Source organism: Oncorhynchus tshawytscha, linkage group LG12 (genome assembly GCF_018296145.1).
Source record: "Oncorhynchus tshawytscha isolate Ot180627B linkage group LG12, Otsh_v2.0, whole genome shotgun sequence".
NCBI classification, from domain to species: domain Eukaryota; kingdom Metazoa; phylum Chordata; class Actinopteri; order Salmoniformes; family Salmonidae; genus Oncorhynchus; species Oncorhynchus tshawytscha.
This window is the reverse complement of record NC_056440.1, coordinates 62,847,312-62,866,738: the sequence shown is the minus strand read 5'-3', so window position 1 is coordinate 62,866,738 and position 19,427 is coordinate 62,847,312. Positions and strand designations below refer to the sequence as shown.

Sequence of the window (19,427 nt, the reverse complement as noted above, 5' to 3'; positions counted from 1 at the left end):
AATGCTTCTCCTCCTCCTGGTTGATAAGTTGCTTCTCCTCCTCCTGGGTTGTGGGTTGATAAGACCTACATAATGCTTCTCCTCCTCCTGCTTGGGTTGTGGGTTGATAAGACCTACATAATGCTTCTCCTCCTCCTGCTTGGGTTGTGGGTTGATAAGACTTGGGTTGTGGGTTGATAAGACCTACATAATGCTTCTCCTCCTGCTTGGGTTGTGGGTTGATAAGACCTACATAATGCTTCTCCTCCTGCTTGGGTTGCTTGGGTGGGTTGATAAGACCTACATAATGCTTCTCCTCCTCCTGCTTGGGTTGTGGGTTGATAAGACCTACATAATGCTTCTCCTCCTCCTGCTTGGGTTGTGGGTTGATAAGACCTACATAATGCTTCTCCTCCTCCTGCTTGGGTTGTGGGTTGATAAGACCTACATAATGCTTCTCCTCCTGCTTGGGTTGTGGGTTGATAAGACTTGGGTTGTGGGTTGATACATAATGCTTCTCCTCCTCCTGCTTGGGTTGTGGGTTGATAAGACCTACATAATGCTTCTCCTCCTGCTTGGGTTGTGGGTTGATAAGACCTACATAATGCTTCTCCTCCTCCTGCTTGGGTTGTGGGTTGATAAGACCTACATAATGCTTCTCCTCCTCCTGCTTGGGTTGTGGGTTGATAAGACCTACATAATGCTTCTCCTCCTTCTGCTTGGGTTGTGGGTTGATAAGACCTACATAATGCTTCTCCTCCTGCTTGGGTTGTGGTTGATAAGACCTACATAATGCTTCTCCTCCTGCTTGGGTTGTGGGTTGATAAGACCTACATAATGCTTCTCCTCCTCCTGCTTGGGTTGTGGGTTGATAAGACCTACATTGCTCCTCCTCCTGCTTGGGTTGTGGGTTGATAAGACCTACATAATGCTTCTCTTCTCCTCCTGCTTGGGTTGTGGGTTGATAAGACCTACATAATGCTTCTCCTCCTGCTTGGGTTGTGGGTTGATAAGACCTACATAATGCTTCTCCTCCTCCTGGTTGGGTCCTGCTTGGGTTGTGGGTTGATAAGACCTACATAATGCTTCTCCTCCTCCTGCTTGGGTTGTGGGTTGATAAGACCTACATAATGCTTCTCCTCCTGCTTGGGTTGTGGGTTGATAAGACCTACATAATGAAATCATTTTTTTTATACACAGGTAAATGTATATATTCCCCTGTTTTTTCTCTCCCTCTGCTCGTTCTTTCCCCTGCCTCGGTCAATCCTTTATTCATCCCTTCATCTTCTCCCTGATTCGTCTCAGAGCGGAGGGCAGCCATGAATATGGATGAAGAGTTTAATCAGTGCAGGAGGGAAATAAATTGTGGCTGTGAGGCAGGCAGGGCCTCGCTCTGTGAAGCTCTGCTTTAACGTTGACAGGAAGCAACACAACACAGCACCTAATCTACATATTACCTTTACATTTGAGTCATTTAGCAGACGCTCTTATACAGAGCCACTTACAGTTGGTGCATTCATCTTAAAATAGCTAGGTGAGACAACCACATATCACAGTTGTATTAAGTCAATTGTTCCTCAATAAAGAAGCTGTCAGCAAAGTCAGAGCTAGTAGGAGGGGGGTAAGACTGAGATGTTGCTTCTTTGAAGTGGTAGAGTTTGACATTTTCGGGAAGATGGACAAGGACTCTTCTGTCCTAGCATCAGTGGGAAGCTCGTTCCACCATTGGGGTGCCAGGACAGAGAAGGGGCGGCCAAGAGACCAGAGGTGGCAGAACTGAGTGCTCGGGTTGAGGTGTAGGCTTGAAGGTAGGGAGGGGCAGTTCACCTGGCTGCTCCGTAGGCAAGCGCCCATGGGCTTGTAGTGGATGTGAGCTTCGACTGGAAGCCAGGAGAGTATATGTAGGAGTGGGTTGACATGGGACAACTTGGGAAGGTTGAACACCAAACGGGCTGCAGTGGTTTGATGGCACAAGCAGGGAGCCCAGCTGACAGAGAGGTACAGTAGTCCAGGCGGGATAGGGCCTTGTTTAGGAACTGTGCAGATCCTGATACGTCCAACCCTGAGAGGGTGGAGAGGAGGGTTCACGGATAGTTCACGGTGTCGAAGGCAGCGGATAGATCTGGAAGAATAAGAACAGAGGAGAGAGAGTCAACTGCTTTGGCAGTGTGGAGAGCCTCAGTAACACAGAGGAGAGCAGTCTCGGTTGATTGACCCGTCTTGAAGCCTGACTGGTTAGGGTCAAGAAGATCGTTCTGAGAGAGATAGCGAGAGAGTTGATCAGAGACAGCACGTGTCGGTTTCTTGAGGAGGAGAGCGACTGGCCATCTTAAAGTCAAAGGGGATGCAGCCAGTGGTCAGGGATGAGTTGCTGAGGGAAGTGACGAATGGGAGGTCTCTGGAGAAGGGAAGAGGGGATGGAGTCAAATGGGCAGGTCGTCGGCCCGGCTGGACGTCACTAGTCGCACAATTTAATCTGGAGAGAGAGGGGAGACAGAGGTCACGGTGTAGGGTAGTTCAGAGGTCAAGGTTTAGGAACAGTGGACTCTATAGGCTGGGTGAATGAGGAAAGGATGTCTTCAACCTTTTTTTTCGAAGGGGGAGGGAGGAGAAGGTGGAAAAGAGTTTCCCAGGGTTGGAGGCAGAGGCTTGGAATTTAGAGTGACAGGAAGCAGCTTTAGCAACGGATACAGAAGAAGAGAAGGTAGACAGGAGGGAGTGGAAGAATGTCCTCCAGAAGAGAGGTTGTCCTCTGTTTTCGCTTAGCTGCCCACAGCCATGTTCTGTGAGCATGCAGTGGGTCTCTCAGCCATAGAGCAGATGGGGAGGGTCGAGGCGGCTGGGAGGAAATGGAACAGTGGGAGTCAAAGGAGGCTGAAAGGGAGGAGGGTAGGGTTGAAGAGGCAGAACCAGGAGACAGGAGGGAGAATGATTTAGCAGAAGGGATAGATGATAGGATAGAAGAGGAGAGAGTAGTGGGAGAGATTGTGACGGCGTAGGGGCTGGGTGGCTTGGGTTGGAGGAGAGAGGGAGAAACAAATAAACAAACAATTCACCCATGAACTTTGATCTCTGTGATTTTCTCTGGTCTCATCACAGAGTGCCGTCCAAGTTGATGGCCATTAGTCACTACAACACAACAACACTTCAAGTCATGCATTAGATATACCCTGTTTACCTGGCTGGTTGCATCACTGTCTGGTCTGTGTGGCGGTTCCATCCAACACATGGACCAGGTGGATGGCTCCACTAACAGATGGTGAAGGCAGTAAGAGTATGAGCCAAAATATATTTCATCTTCATGCTTGTTGGGTGCAAGGGTGCGACGGCAATGACACATGGCTATTGCCAACATTGGGCCAGTAGTCACTCAGGGGGGAAGCAGTGGACCTCCCCTCTCAGAGCCAAGAGCTTTAGATTCCTAATGGTACCATCTATTGTGTTTGTGCGCTAGCATGTAAGTGTGTGTGTGTGTGTGTGTGTGTGTGTGTGTGTGTGTGTGTGTGTGTGTGTGTGTGTGTGTGTGTGTGTGTGTGTGTGTGTGTGTGTGTGTGTGTGTGTGTGTGTGTGTGTGTGTGTGTGTGTGTGTGTGTGTGTGTCTGTCATGCTGGGCGTGCATGTGTGTTGGTGGGGGCAGTGATTTACACCACCATGTTGGGGTCTCAAATATGCATGATCCTGTGAAGTGCAGTGGAGCGCGCTGGGGCCGTCCTGCCCAGGCCAAGACTCCTTTCATAGGGGACGTGGGAGTGCCAGATGTGGGGCCATCCGTCACCTCCTGTTCACACTCCCTCCTCACACCGACCCACCGGCCCCAGGCCCACTGTCAAGTTCACTGCCACCACACTAACACTGGAACAAGCTCTATGACACCAACTCTCATACATACAGTAGAGTATCGCACTCCTATTTTATAAAGGTCATTTTATAAACTTCCTCTGCCAATGTGTGAAAATAGACTAGTGTTTAGGCTGATCTGGTGACCATGAACATTGAGTGCAAGAGAATCAGATATTTATCCCGTCTGTGGCCCTAAGAAAGAATGGGCCTCAACAGTTACTCTCTAATGAGGGGGAAGTAATGGCTGTTTGGCTGGGGAGGATTGTGATGCCAAATGTCCATCCACTTTGTTATTCAAAACTGGGCCTGTATAGCCAGCACCAAATGTATCTTTTTAATTTCTGGGGTGACAAAACGACAAGGATAATAAAATCCAAGGAAAGAACTAATGGCATTTCCATTTGAATATAAATGGTATTTCACCCCAGATGTCAGTAAGCATTTTCGATATTTCAAGCTTCACATGAAAGGAAACTAAGAAAGAAAATGGCACTTTAAGAGGCAGGTTTTTCCTCATTGGAAAAAAACAGAAAAGCTTCCTTGGTGAGGAGGTGAATGAAATGACAGGAAGATGAGAGAGAGAGAGAGAGCGCATCTCATTTAATTCATAACAGCCAGTTGCATCAACTACTATTGGTGATATTGATTAGATATGTGGCCTTAGGCAACGGGAGAATGTCAGCGTGGATGTATAGCCTCTCTCCACCAACATCAGGTGCTGAAATTATTTTCTGTCCGTAAGACGAGATAGTGGAAATCTATTTTAAGGTACATTAGTTATAGCTCAGTATAGCCCCCCGTGAATGAATAGCTACCTGCCGTTCCAGAAGTAGATGATTGTAGTATGGACTACATGAGGGGAAATATAATAAGTGAAAATGGCTTTGACGGTTGAGTGAGATGGATGGCTTGTTGAGCCTATTGTTTTACGAGGGGGGATGCGTGATTTAATTATTAAAACTGTGAAAAGGCCAACCTGAAGACATGGATGTGCATAATAGTGGCGTAATTAAATTGCCATTCAATGTAAAAATGTTTGTCTTTCATCATCCTACCTCATCCACTGTGTCCCCCTCTGTACATACATTCCCATGCCCTCTGCTTCCCTCGTTTGCCTTTCCTCTCTTGATGATCCCTCGCTCCATCCCTCCACCCCTTCCTGCTCCCTCTCTGTCCTCTCCACCTCGTTCACTCACTGCCCTCCTTCCCCCCGTTCTCTCCCTCCTCCTCCCCCTTACTCTCCTCTTTTTCTCCATCTCCCCTCCAACCCATTCTCTCTCTCTCTCTCTCTCTCTCTCTCTCTCTCTCTCTCTCCCCCCTCGGGACGCTGTAGTGTTTTAGCTCACTGTGCTCTTTGTCGCTCGGCCAGGGAGTATTTTTCTCTCTGCTGCTTTAATGATTCCTGGTGCCGTGAGCTCCAGCCTAGCCACACCTCGACGCGCTCCTGCCATATTTTTTCCCGGGACAACCCCATTAACACCAGAGTCCCTCTCTACAGCCCCAGTGTTGATGCTGAGAGGGAGAAGGTGGTTTGAAATGACAAGCCAGTGAGACTGTGGGCCGTCAAAGCCAGATCGGCATGCTGCATCCGGAGCCATCCCCAGTGCAAAGCCTTTAATGAGGGGGTCATTTGGCAGGGGGGCCACCCTGAGAGGGGACAGGTTAAGAGGAGATCAGGTTCTTTCAAGTGGAGAATTCCAGGCCCCAATAGAATGGGAGTAAACTAGTGTTGCCTGTGTGTCCCAGCTGAAAGCCCTCTTGGTTATTTTTGTTACATACAGGCCCGGGATAATAGGCTTTGAATGGGTCATGTTGTGTCCCAGTTTAGGCTACGGTCCGTGGAAAGAAACTTATGTGGTGAAGATACAGTGGAAGTAAAGTGTGTCATTGTCCCACACCACCTCAACAGGTGGCGGTGTTAACCCAACTGACAGAGGCGTTGTGACCACAAGCTGCCCTGTAAACGCTCCCAACAGAACTAGGATGTTCCAAACTTTGTTGGAGGACTTTTATCTTTTTGAAAGATGCATCTCCTCTCTGTCACTGCACCGAGGCATCCACAGGGTAACCGGGTGATTTATTTAGTTACGAAGCCTGAATGTGAATACAAACACGTCTCTCTGTTCTCCCCTGTGTTCCACAGTGGAATGAAGAGGGTTCCTCTGAAGCCAGGGTGGGGAGGTGAGGCCTTGGTGTGATGCAAAGCTAATGAGATATTAAATGAGTGTCAGTGGCAGCGGCCTAGCTTTCTGAGAGCCGTTGAGCCTCTGGTCTGGTCTACTCTGTTGTATTCTGATGTGTTCTGTTGTGCCGTACTATTTTATGTTGTGGATGACAGGCAGGGTGAGGGGATTCAACCTGGGAAGACAGGGGCTCCTGTTGCCACACACACAAACATACACACACAGTGAGAGCTTGACCACGGTGAGGGTTGCCTCAGCCTACTCTAAGCATGTTAGTCACTGCCACTCATATGGGCTCTGTGTGGTTATAACGACAGTGTTTGAAGTGACTTAATGAGCATGCATATCTCTGGCTAGTCAATTATTAAAACAAACGTCCCTCTCTGGGTTTTTTTATTCTCGCACATCAAGGCTCGCCTTTGTTGCATTTTGCGCCAAAGTGCCCGTAAGCATCTACTAATGACGCTATTTTGTATGCACAAAATATGAACAATGACTGCATCAACAGTGGAAAAACGCTGCTAATTCATTTGTAATGGTATGCGACTTTGCTTGCGCCCGCCTTCTTTTTTTCTTCTTTTCTACCTCCCTCGCTTTTCTACCTCCCTCGCTTTTCTACATCCTTCGCTTTTCTACATCCCTCGCTTTTCTACCTCCCTCGCTTTTCTCCTCCCCTGTCTTTTCTGTCGTAGTCATTTAAATAATCTCTTAATTTTCACCATCTGTTGTGTTTTAATGGGCCCCACTTTAATTAGGCCTGCATGCTTATGTATGTTGAGAGGCTCAGTGTTAGGAGAGAGAGATAGAGAAAAAGAGGTAGGGAGAGAGAGACAAAGAGAGAGAGAGAGAGAGAGAGAGAGAAAGAGGTAGGGAGAGAGAGAGAGAGATTGTGAGAGAGAGAAGAGATTGTGAGAGAGAGAGAGAGAGAGAGAGAGAAGGAGGTAGGGAGAGAGAGAGATTGCGAGAGAGAGAGAGAGAGAGAGAGAGAGAAAAGAGAAGGGCCTTCTCTTCTCTTAGGGTTGGGGCCAGGGATGCTGTGGGGCCCAGAGTCGCACCACTCTTTGTCCCTGGGTGGAGAGGCCAGGGAGGGCTAGGGGGGCCAGCGCCCTCACTTCACTACAACAGGCAGATCACGTAATGAGCCATCTCTGTGGGGTGGTCAGAAAGCGTAAGTTTCTGGTTTTCAAGGATACAGTATTTTCAACCTAACTTCCATTTCCCCTGAAAAACAGATGTATTTTTACGTCTGCTACGTTAGGTTACATAATGAGTGACATGGCTTTCCCAGCAGCCTCTCTGGCTGGCTCCATTTCATCAGAACAAAGCCTTTATGGTTGTCTCCTAATGACCTCGCTATCTTCCTCTCTTCTCTTCCAGCTACTAATGTATAGCTTTGGATACTAACACAGAGTGCTCTGAGGCCTCAGCCACAGTTGCTGTTTACAATATGAAAAAGGTCTTATCTTTATATGTCCTTTTCAAAGACATGTAGTCCCAATAATGCGCTAATTAGCTGCTCTGTGGCGGTGGCGTTTTTGTCCTTCAGTCACCACCATGCCTTTATGTTCACATAAAGCTATGACACCAGAGATCCTTAACAAGAGAAGAGCATCGCTGGCCTCTTCTTCTGCTCAACAGCGTCTACAGAAGGATGAAGACACACTAACCCTTCACACACAAAGACTTTGGTGTGTATACCCACGGCCTTGCGACTGTGTGGCTGTTTGGGATGTCTTTTATGAAGAGGTCTAATCATCTCATATTTGGTTGTGCTTAGGGAGAAATAGACAAGTTGAAACAGACTAGAAATAGACTCCTCAGTAGATATAGACTAGACTCTCTGTGTGTAGGCTAAGAGCTGGGCATCCCAGTCTCCAAGTTCCCTGCTCTATAATGAGGGTCTATGGGAGGAGATCTGGTGTGTTTTGGTGGCCCTGTCATAGATCAGTAGTGAGTCTATGGGAGGAGATCTGGTGTGTTTTGGTGGCCCTGTCATAGATCAGTAGTGAGTCTATGGGAGGAGATCTGGTGTGTTTTGGTGGTCCCTGTCAGTAGATCAGTTTTAGTGAGTCTATGAGGGAGGAGATCTGGTGTGTTTTGGTGGTCCTGTCATAGATCAGTAGTGAGTCTATGGGAGGAGATCTGGTGTGTTTTGGTGGTCCTGTCATAGATCAGTAGTGAGTCTATGGGAGGAGATCTGGTGTGTTTTGGTGGTCCTGTCATAGATCAGTAGTGTGTCTATGGGAGGAGATCTGGTGTGTTTTGTTGGTCCTGTCATAGATCAGTAGTGAGTCTATGGGAGGAGATCTGGTGTGTTTTGTTGGTCCTGTCATAGATCAGTAGTGAGTCTATGGGAGGAGATCTGGTGTGTTTTGGTGGTCCTGTCATAGATCAGTAGTGAGTCTATGGGAGGAGATCTGGTGTGTTTTGGTGGTCCTGTCATAGATCAGTAGTGAGTCTATGGGAGGAGATCTGGTGTGTTTTGGTGGTCCTGTCATAGATCAGTAGTGAGTGTATCTGACGTTGCTGCTACCTGCGGCGTGTCCATGTATGACAGGTTTAATGACACCCATCCATCTAACTTTATTTAGCATAGTGTGCACTGCGCCCGCTCCCGCAAATCCATCAATATAACCGTATTTAGGACAGACAGCGCCTCTCAATAAGGTACATCACCGTCAAGAGGCTAGAAGAAGCACGGTTCAGACAAGCCACATACAGCAAGGAACCAAATCCAATTGTAAAACACATTACAGATGTTATAGGGAAATGGGTTTTACTTGAGGTGAAAAACTGGGTTGTACTTGATCTGAATGACAGAGAGGTGACAGTGACTCACATTGGCCCTGTACCGTAGACTGATAGGATGAGAAAAACACAGAGTCAATCTCCTTCTAGCCAGGAAGACAACAAACTAATTACCATGGTGACTATCAGTATTAGAGGGTCCAGTCTTTGATAAGTACTGCACCCTGGAATGAGTTGCAGACAGCACCTTTGGACTGAGATAGGGGTGTGTGTGTGTGTGTACACTACGCTGTGTGTCATTGGGTCTCCATCCTCAGCCTCTCATCTACTGCAAAGTATGTGGGTAGGAGCCTGGCGGCCCCCAGCCCTGAGACAGTGAGGGTGAGTGATGCGTGTGCTTATGCAAAATCTGCCGTATCCCACCGTTTATGGGTTAATGTGTTAAAAGAAGAAAATGGTGAGATCGGTGAGATTAACACGCGCCACAGACCAGCAGAGTAATCACAGATCACAGGGGTGTGGCGGCCGGGGTGGAGGGTAGGAGGGTCTAGGGCCAATAAAACAGCACATCTGCATTAAAATGCTATCTTTAGTGTTCCTGTGCTGAAAATGCTATTTCAGGTTGCCTATTTAATGCATGTTGAAGCGGTGACTCTCCACGCTGGAATTACATCATATACCATCTGCATGATTTATGGCCACCATTACCATTATACTGGTTTACTGGGAGGAGAGGAACAAGAGGTTTTAGTGCTAGAACAACGTGTGCCCTCCCTGCCTGATGATCCCATGAGCCTGAGGGGGCCCAGAGGGTTTGAGGTGGTGGGGGTGGAATGGATGGGAGGTGGAGTGGAGGTGGGGGTGGTAGGTGGGGGAGTGTTGGGGGGGCAATAACATTATAACATGGGAGTTCAATGGAGCCTCACAACTTGGAAGGCTGGAGGTTTGAGAGTGCTGGGGAGCGACGTGTGTCTCTCTTCTGGCACCGTTAACTCTGTTATAACAATGAATCAGGACGGCTCATCCCATCCAATCCAGGGGAAACACACAGTACCAGTTAAAAGTTTGGATACAGTGAAGACATCAAAACTATGAAATAACACATATAGAATAATGTAGTAACCAAAAAAGTGTAAAACAAATCTAAATATATTTTATAAGTAGTCACATTTTTCCTTGATGACAGCTTTGCACACTCTTGGCATTCTCTCAACCAGCTTCACCTGGAGTGCATTTCCAACAGTCTTGAAGGAGTTCCCACATATGCTGAGCACTTGTTGGTTGCTTTTCCTTCACTCTGCGGTCCAACTCATCCCAAACCATCTCAATTGGGTTGAGGTCGGGCGATTGTGGAGGCCAGGTCATCTGATGCAGCACTCCATCACCCTCCTTCTTGGTCAAATAGCCCTTACACAGCCTGGAGGTGTGTTGGGTCATTGTCCTGTTGAAAAACAAATGATAGTCCCGCTAAGCGCAAACCAGATGGGATGGTGTAGCGCTGCAGAATGCTGTGGTAGCCATGCTGGTTAAGTGTGCCTTGATTTATAAATAAATCCCTGACAGTGTCACCAGCAATGCACACCCACACCATCACACCTCCTCCTCCATGCTTCACGGTGGGAACCACACATGCAGAGATCATCCGTTCACCTACTCAGCATCTCACAAAGACACGGTGGTTGGAACCAAAAATCTCAAATTTGGACTCATCAGACCAAAGGACAGATTTCCACCGGTCTAATGTCCATTGCTTGTGTTTCTTGGCCCAAGCAAGTCTCTTCTTATTATTGGTGTCCTTTAGTAGTGGTTTCTTTGCAGCAATTCGACCATGAAGGCCTGATTCACGCAGTCTCCTCTAAACAGTTGATGTTGAGATGTTACTCTATGAAGCATTTATTTGGGCTGCAATTTCTGAGGCTGGTAACTCTAATGAACTGGTAACTCCTCTGCAGCAGAGGTAACTCTGTGTCATCCTTTCCTGTGGTTGTCCTCATGAGAGAGAGTTTCATCATAGAGCTTGATGGTTTTTGCGACTGCACTTGAAGAAACTTTAAATGTTCTTGAAATGTTCCGTATTGACTGACCTTCATGTCTTAAAGTAATGATGGACTGTCGTTTCTCTTTGCTTATTTGAGCTGTTCTTGCCATAAAATGGACTTGGTCTTTTACCACCCATACCTTGTTACAATACAACTGATTGGCTCAAACGCATGAAGAGGGAAAGACATTTCACAAATATGCATTCCAATTAACGGGTTTAAGCTCGTTGAGAGAATGCCAAGAGTGTGCTACTTTAAAGAATCTTAAATATATATTATGTAAAATATATAACATATATTTTGATTTGTTTAGTACTTTTTTTGGTTATTTCATAGTTTTGATGTCTTCACTATTATTCTACAATGTAGAAAATAGTAAAAATGAGTAGGTGTGTCCAAACTTTTGACTGGTACTGTACATCACAGGGACACTGTGCAACCCGTGAAGTGCCTTATCATATAAGTGGAATTTTATATTTTACTATCCATGTAGTTGTCACATGTATGTGTTTTGTCTGTTAAATCGAATCAAGCCCAAGAGCTCTCTCCATCTTGGATTTTTCCATTATTGACTGTCTGTCTGTTCATCTGTATCAGACTCTTGTGTCCATCAGTCTGTGTGAAATTGTTGGATCACATTTGACATTGAGCAGGTTTCGTGGTATTTTCGTGGAATGCCATAAAAATCCCTTTGGGCTCTTCCAGGAATCTGAGGACCGAGGGGAGTCCCTGCCTGGCTGAGATAAAATGAGAGGTTTGACCCACTCTGCAACTGTGTTATATTACAGGGTCTGTGGGAGCTCGCTGATTTCCTATCCATGTCACTTTCTCAGTCCTCACACTCCTGTGGTGATTGTCATTGTGAAACCAGCTGCATCCAAGCATCACGTTCCTCTCCCCCTGCACTCCTTAATGGATGGATCTCTGTCCTCTCTCAGCCTATCCCCGTAATTAGATCTGCTTAATTTACACTGTGGCTCTGTGCTGGGAACGTACTATCTGTTATAATGTCTTAGGGTTTCTGAACACTTGCCAGAGTAACACTCTATGAGGAATCCTAAAAGGGTTATAAAAACAAGTCTACTGCTGACTGGAGAGCTGCTACTGCCTGCCTTCTGCCACGCTGACTTACCGCCGATCAACCTGTGTGTGTGTGTGTTTGTGTTTTATATAGCCAGGTTTATACTCAGCCTCCTAGCAGTGTTGTGCTGTTGTGTATAAATACTGTGTGCTTCTCTCGTCTGTGTGTTTCTGTTGTGTATAAATACTGTGTGCTTCTCTCGTCTGTGTGTTTCTGTTGTGTATAAATACTGTATGCTTCTCTCGTCTGTGTGTTTCTGTGTGGCCGGGGTGTGTGTGTGTCAGTGTGGATTTGTAGCAGGCTGTGTTCCTGTGATGGCAGCGGGTGGTGCGGAGCAGAGCGGAGGTGTGGGCCTCTCTCTCTTTCTCTTTCTCTCTCTCTCTCTATGTGCAGCCTCACCATGTTTAATGCATGAGGGTTGAGGGCAGGGAGCCTCTGGGGGGGGGGTCATGTCTACGGGGACACACAACAGCCAGATCAGGAGACATGATGACTACTTGGCACAGATGCAACAGAAAGAAAGCTCTTTAATAAGGAGGTGATCGTCCCTCTTTTTTTCTCTCTTTGTTTTCTTATCCCACTCTCTTTTTGCCTCGGTGTCCTCTGTGTGCCTGTGACAGCGTTGGCCATGGGCTGTGCACAAACAGCAGCGTGTAATCGGTGTATGCGTGCGTACTTGCTTGTGTATACATGTGTGAAAACAAAGGGAGCTGCTTTAATCACATCAGTGATGTGCTCAGTCCTCTCTCTCTGTTTCTGTAGATGGTGTTCTGTTCACTAAGCTCCCTAGGCTGACTGTTCCAATACACCTACGTATATGTATCACCACCTCCACACTGCCTCCAGGCTCCCCTTAAATCAATGTTCCACACAGGAGCCTCTGCTGACACTCGTACAGTCTGATAGTGCTCTAGATTACAGTGGCCACTGCTTATATTTATATAATAGCCAAGTTTTAATTGCCAAGTTATCGTTACTCATTGTGTATTTGTTCCTCGTGTAATAATTGTTCTATTATTTTTCGATTTTTCACTCTGCATTTTTGGGAAGGGCTCGTAGGTAAGCATTTCAATGTTAGTCTACACCTGTTGTTTACGAAGCATGTGACAAATAACATTTGATTTGATGATTATGATATAGGGTACAACTAGTTACAGTAAATGAGGGGCTCTGCTCAGAGCTGTGCTGCTGGATATGCTAATTTTAAGGTAAAGGCACAGGGGCTTGACAGTGTTTTCATCCAAGAGCCTGTCACTGGGGTGTGATTCTCAAATATGGACGAAGCCATCGATGACGTCACCCCATTGTTTCCTATGAGAATGGCGCATTTATTTATTTTATTTATTTATTATGTTTTATTAACAACAAATCAATACATGAAGCATATGAGGGAACACAAGCATACATAGATTACAAACAATGGACAGTCGAGCTGGGGGCGTGGGCTGGGGGCGTGGGCTGGGGGCGGGGCTAGGGGGTACAATATCACATTACAATTACACAAGGACCTTAAGGGACATGCATATACTTACAATTCTAACAGCTTTTTTGTTAGTAGAGCATTTAACCGTCTCAAAATACAGTTCTTTTTGTAGGGTATGAAAATGTGGTTTTCTGTTTGTAAATTTACATTTGTGAATATGAAATTTGGCCAAAAGAATAATGAAATTAATTACATAAAAATGTTTCAGCTTATTTCTATTGTATGTAAAGTATCCAAACAGTACATCTCTCCACAATAGTGTAAAATCTTCATAAATGTGTTCAATTATAAACCTACTGATGTCTTGCCACAGTTGTCTTACATGCATACAATGCCAAAAAAGATGCAACACTGTTTCTGGGTGGTCATTACAAAAGGAGCGATTTGAGTTGATGTTTTCCTTAAACTTCTTCATATAGTGGTTGGCAGGATAATATTTATAAATAATTTTAAAGGAAACTTCCTTAATTTTGTTAACAAGTAGGTATGTGTGTGGCAACATCCACACTTTTTTCCAACAGATATTATCAATAAATCCATTCCAATAAGGCATGACATAAGGTATAGATACAACATCCTGCTGAAACAAGGATCGTATCGCTCTGTTGTTGAATGGACCAAAAGATAAACAAATCTTTCCTACTGATGAGTCAACAGGGACAATAGAAGGTAGGCTCTGAGGGTCAGGTCTTGACACGTTCCTGAATAGCATAGCAACACCTGAGGGCTCAGTGGCGCATTTAAAGATCAGGAAGTGTCATTTCAGCGTGTCACCATCTTGCTACATGAGGGAGTTTTTGGAAACATTGCATACGCAGTTTGAGCTACTCTAGCAGGCTAGCTCAGTGCTGCCCCCTCTCATGGAGTAGCTTAAATTGAAGGGTGACCGAGGTACTGCAGACTGCCATTAGCAACTAAATTATCCGTTTATCTTCGTCTGTGTGTGGTTTTAAAGTAATTGGTTCAAGGACAAACATCTGATGAAATCAACGCCATGATTGTGTTCAATGTTTTTTTATATACCCACGAATATTGACCACGAAGATTGCCGTTTGGAGTAGGTTAGGCTAATTTCATTGTGGCCACACAAGGTTGCTAGTCTCAGATAGGGATATGATAGTTGGGTCCTTGAGAGAGGCAATAATCCTAAAAATGCCTCAGTTAAAAATGAGCTGTTTAAATGTATAGTGTGTCTGGGAAAACAAAACAGATGTTGGCCGCCTGTACAGTACATTTGTCAGGCTGGGTAAGATTGTCAGAGGCAAAGGAATCATAGCATTCTAGTACTGGTAGTAAATGAAGAAATATTAGGCTACTGAAAGTATGTGTAGGGCTTTACAGAAGCCTTATTTCTCCCTGTCCTTTATTGTATGTAACCTCTGAAGAGCAAGCAGTCAGGGTTGGAGGAATTCTAAATGAGCTTGGTAAAGATTTTAATCAGAACGGTGGTCTCTATGCATCCATTTGGAGACTTTAGGGTCAAGTCTTGACAGGGAATGCAGCATTTCTCATTAGAGCTTAGACTGAAACGCAACTTATTAAATGTTAATTGACGACACAGTGCAGCACGGGCTTACAGTGCTCCAGCAACATTTCAGCACATCTTTGTCATCTTCTTCCTCAGTCCTACACTTTTCCAGAAGGCCATCAATGTTTCTCCCTCTCTAGGCCTCATTTCAGTTCGGACGTTTTTCTCTTTTTACTAACTCTCTCCCTTCGTCTTTGTTTTTCAGGGAATTGGGGCTAACAAAAAAAACACGCTACAAAAACGACTGTGTGAATGCGGATCCGCTCCGGACGTAGCGAGCTTTCTGTGGGATCCGTAGAGCCGCGCGGGGTTCTAGCTTAGCTTAAATACATTTACCAGTTGAAAAAGAACAGAGGAACAGGGCAAGGAGGGGGTCTAGGCCTCTTGTCATGCTAAGAGTGTTCAGATAAGTCCTGCTTGGTCCAAGTTAATTACAGTTGACATTTAAATAAGTGCACTTGTCTTGAAGATGGTGGAAGAGCTGAGAAAAAGACAGGCCTCTCTCTAATTGAGTTTGTGTTGCGTGCCCCACCCCCACATCACAGCACCGAGCCCACATCACTGCTTTGTTCCACAGGGAGCTGATATGTGAAATGCAGCTGCCGAAAGTGGAAAAACACATTATGGATGTAACTGCGCAAGTGTTTTTGTGGATTCTGCCATGTTCTCTTCCAGGGATAATGTTGTTTGAAGCATAAGCCTGCAGTATGTTCTATTATTTTACATGTATGAAGTGAGATCTCCCCAAATGTCAATTTACACCTATGGAGATCAACAAATTCACTGTGGCTATGTGTGTGTTATGTGTTAACAATTGGAGTGAGCCAGACTGGACTGTCAGTTCCATGAAGCAAGGTTGTATTGTGGTTTTTGAAGTGCGTGAAGACACAGGAGACCTTCAAAGGTTTTGATGTTGAATTTCACACTGTAGCATCTTTCAAAGCACTTTACGGTAGGCTACATTATATGAAATGGTATGGCATCACTGTATAATCATCCAATCAGATGGAATTGGAATGGATCCTATATGATGCAATCTAGGCTATACATTATATGCGTCACTTCCCATATTATTCTCCTATATCCATGTAACGGAATGCTATTTTCCCCCATTCAAATAGCGATTAACCTACAGGCGGTCCACAACACTGACACAGATCAATGCAAAGCACTCATCAGAAAACTTTTTTGTTAACATACTTCTCTTTCACTGCTGCTGTTAGCCTAGGCTGCTGTTATTCTAGTCTGCTGTTAGCCTAGGCTACTGGTATTCCAGTCTGCTGTTAGCCTAGGCTACTGGTATTCCAGTCTGCTGTTAGCCTAGGCTACTGTTAGCTTAGGCTGCTGTTAGGCTACATTTTGTGAAATTATATAATTATTTCAAATGCCCCTTCCTTCCCTACATCACTGTCCTCTCCCACCTGCCCCCTTTCCTTCCCTAAATCTCTGTCCTCTCCCACTTGCCCCCTTCCCTCCTTAAATCCTCTCCCACCTGTCCTTCCTTCCCCACCTGTCCTGCCCCCTTCCTTCCCTACATCACTGTCCTCTCCCACCTGCCCCCTTCCTTCCCTACATCACTGTCCTCTCCCACCTGGCCCCTTCCCCCTACATCATCACTGCCCCTTCCTCCCACCTGTCCTCTCCCACCTGCCCCCTTCCTTCCCTACATCACTGTCCTGCCCCCTTCCCACATCATTGTCCTCTCCCACCTGCCCCCTTCCCCCTACATCACTGTCCTCTCCCACCTGGCCCCTTCCTTCCCTCCCACCTGCCCCCTTCCTTCCCTACATCACTGTCCTCTCCCACCTGCCCCCTTCCTTCCCTACATCCCTGTCCTCTCCCACCTGGCCCCTTCCTTCCCTACATCACTGTCCTCTCCCACCTGCCCCCTTCCTCTATTTGACCATACTGTTTAATCACTGGGCACAGTAAAAAGGTGCTAATTGGACTTAATTTATCTAGTTTAGGAAGTGACCTGGCTGACTATCCGTAGTTTGGCCACAGCACTACAGTACATCTGCAGCCCTGGCCTGGCCACTCACACTGTCATTACTCTCCCCCAGAACCCTATTGTATGTATAGAAATGTCCCTCCCCACCTGATGGAGCACTCACTACAGTGGTTCAGTCTTTACTCTTTATCCATGGAGCTGTTGTCAGAGGTCTCTGTCTCTGAGCCCAGCTGTGTTTGTTAGCATAGCATAGCAAATGAGCCGAAGCTATCTAGGAGCCTCTCATTTACTCAGTGTCACGGCTAACTAGGAACCTTTCATTTACTCATTGTCACTGATGGGTGCCAGATTATCCAAGCACAGGCTTTCCCCCTAGAACTAGAGGTAATGATCACTAGGGTTCCGTGCACAGTGGTTGCTGACAGCAGAACACAGGTAATTACCTAACCACATGGCAGCTCCCTGCCCTGGTCAGACTGCAGTCTCGGCTGCTCATTTGGTTCATATTATTGCAATGTGTCTGCTCAAGGTTAAGAGCCGCCCAGTGTTGCTTTAGATAAAGCCAATGGATTGTGACTCATTCCACTGAAAGGTGGAGACATTATTTACTTTTCTGAATCTTTTTTTTTTTTTGCCAACAAGTTAATTGCCTTCGAGTGCGGGAAAGGGTATAAAAAGAAGTGTAGGTAATACCTCCCTGGTAATTGGTTGATTAACTGGGCTGGTGTGCCACTGAGTTTAGGACATTAGTACGCTGGTACTGTACATGGCAGTAGTATTTACTGTAGGCCTATACGAAAGACGCTCTGAAAAAAAAAAACATTGTGTAGGTTTTCAAACATTGAATTGGCCGCTGCATCTCCCCTTTCTCTCCAGCGATGACGGAGTTCCATGTCCAGCCGCGGTCAGTGCGTGCGGAGGAGGCGGGCATGGGGCGGTTCCAGTGCCAGATTCACGGCCTGCCTGAGCCTGCCATCAGCTGGGAGAAAGATGGCCGCTCCGTGGACACTAAGGATGAGAGGTACAGTAAAGTAGGGTTCCTCTGTGTTAATCACCTCGGCTGTGCCTACCAACTACTGTAGGTCTACTGTACCTGCACACAGAACTCTGGCTGTTAACACATTTACTGTAGCAGCTTCACAACCTTCACTTACCTGTTACCCAGCCAAACCTCACTCAGCTCAGATCAACACCACCTGGAATCCAGTGTCCCTTGTGTCTGTCTAGCTGTTTGAAATTGAGTTTACGTTGCATGTGTAAACACACTTAATCAAGCAAACAATGATCTACTCCCTTGATTCTCTTTCTTTTTCTCTCCCTCTCTCTCTCTCTCTTCTCCCCCCTCCCTCTCTCTCTTTCACTTTCTCCATCTGCCCTCCCTCCCCCACTCTCTCTCTCCCACCCTCCTCCCATTCCTTCTCTCTGGCAGGTATACCCTGCTCCCCACTGGTGTTCTGCAGATCACAGGTCTGCGTCAGGAGGATAGTGGTGTGTTCTGCTGTGTGGCCCACAACAGTGCAGGAGTAAAGCACAGTGCCGGGGCTCGCCTCACCGTCTCAGGTCTCAATACTCATACATACATACATACATACTAGAGGTCGACCGATTATGATTTTTCAACGCCGATACCGATACCGATTATTGATTTTATTTTTACTTTTTTTGCAATAATGACAATTACAACAATACTGAATTAACACTTATTTTAACTTAATATAATACATAAATAAAATAAAATTTAGCCTCAAGTAGATAATGAAACATGTTCAATTTGGTTTAAATAATGCAAAAACAAAGTGTTGGAGAAGAACGTAAAAGTGCAATATGTGCTATGTAAGAAAGCTAACGTTTCAGTTCCTTGCTCAGAACATATGAAAGCTGGTGGTTCCTTTTAACATGAGTCTTCAATATTCCCAGGTAAGAAGTTTTAGGTTGTAGTTATTATAGGACTATTTCCCTCTATACCATTTGTATTTCATTAACCTTTGACTATTGGATGTTCTTAAAGGCACTTTAGTATTGCCAGTGTAACAGCATAGCCTCCGTCCCTCTCCTCGCTCCTCCCTGGGCTCGAACCAGCAACACAACGACAACAGCCACCACATCGAAGCAGCATTACCCATGCAGGGCAAGGGAAACAACCACCCCAAGGCTCAGAGCGAGTGAAGTTTGAAACACTATTAGCACGCGCTATCTAGCCAGCCATTTCACTTCGGTCACACCAGCCTCATCTCGGGAGTTGATAGGTTTAAAGTCATAAACAGCGCAATGCTTGACACACAACGAAGAACTTTTGGCAAAATGCACGAAAGTACTGTTTGAATGAATGTTTACTCGCCTGCTTCTGCCTAACACCGCTCAGTCAGATACTTAGATACTTGTATGCTTGTATGCTCAGTCAGATTATATGCAACACAGGACACGCTAGATAATATCTAGTAATATCATCAACCATGTGTAGTTAACTAGTGATTATGATTGATTGTTTTTTATAAGATAAGTTTAATGCTAGCTAGCAACTTACCTTGGCTTACTGCATTTGCCTAACAGTCTCCTTGTGGAGTGCAACGAGAGAGAGGCAGGTCGTTATTGCGT

The 19,427-nt window shown here is 45.8% G+C and overlaps 1 protein-coding gene across 1 annotated transcript in view; it reads left to right on the top strand.

Annotated features, from left to right (window-relative positions):
• Window positions 1-19,427, top strand: part of LOC112264187 (immunoglobulin superfamily DCC subclass member 3-like) — a 113,283-nt gene that overhangs the window by 44,046 nt on the left and 49,810 nt on the right. The window contains exons 3-4 of the mRNA XM_024440751.2: window positions 17,709-17,853; window positions 18,262-18,392. Coding sequence (XP_024296519.2) covers window positions 17,709-17,853; window positions 18,262-18,392 — 276 coding nt within the window. The remainder of the gene's footprint in view (window positions 1-17,708; window positions 17,854-18,261; window positions 18,393-19,427) is intronic.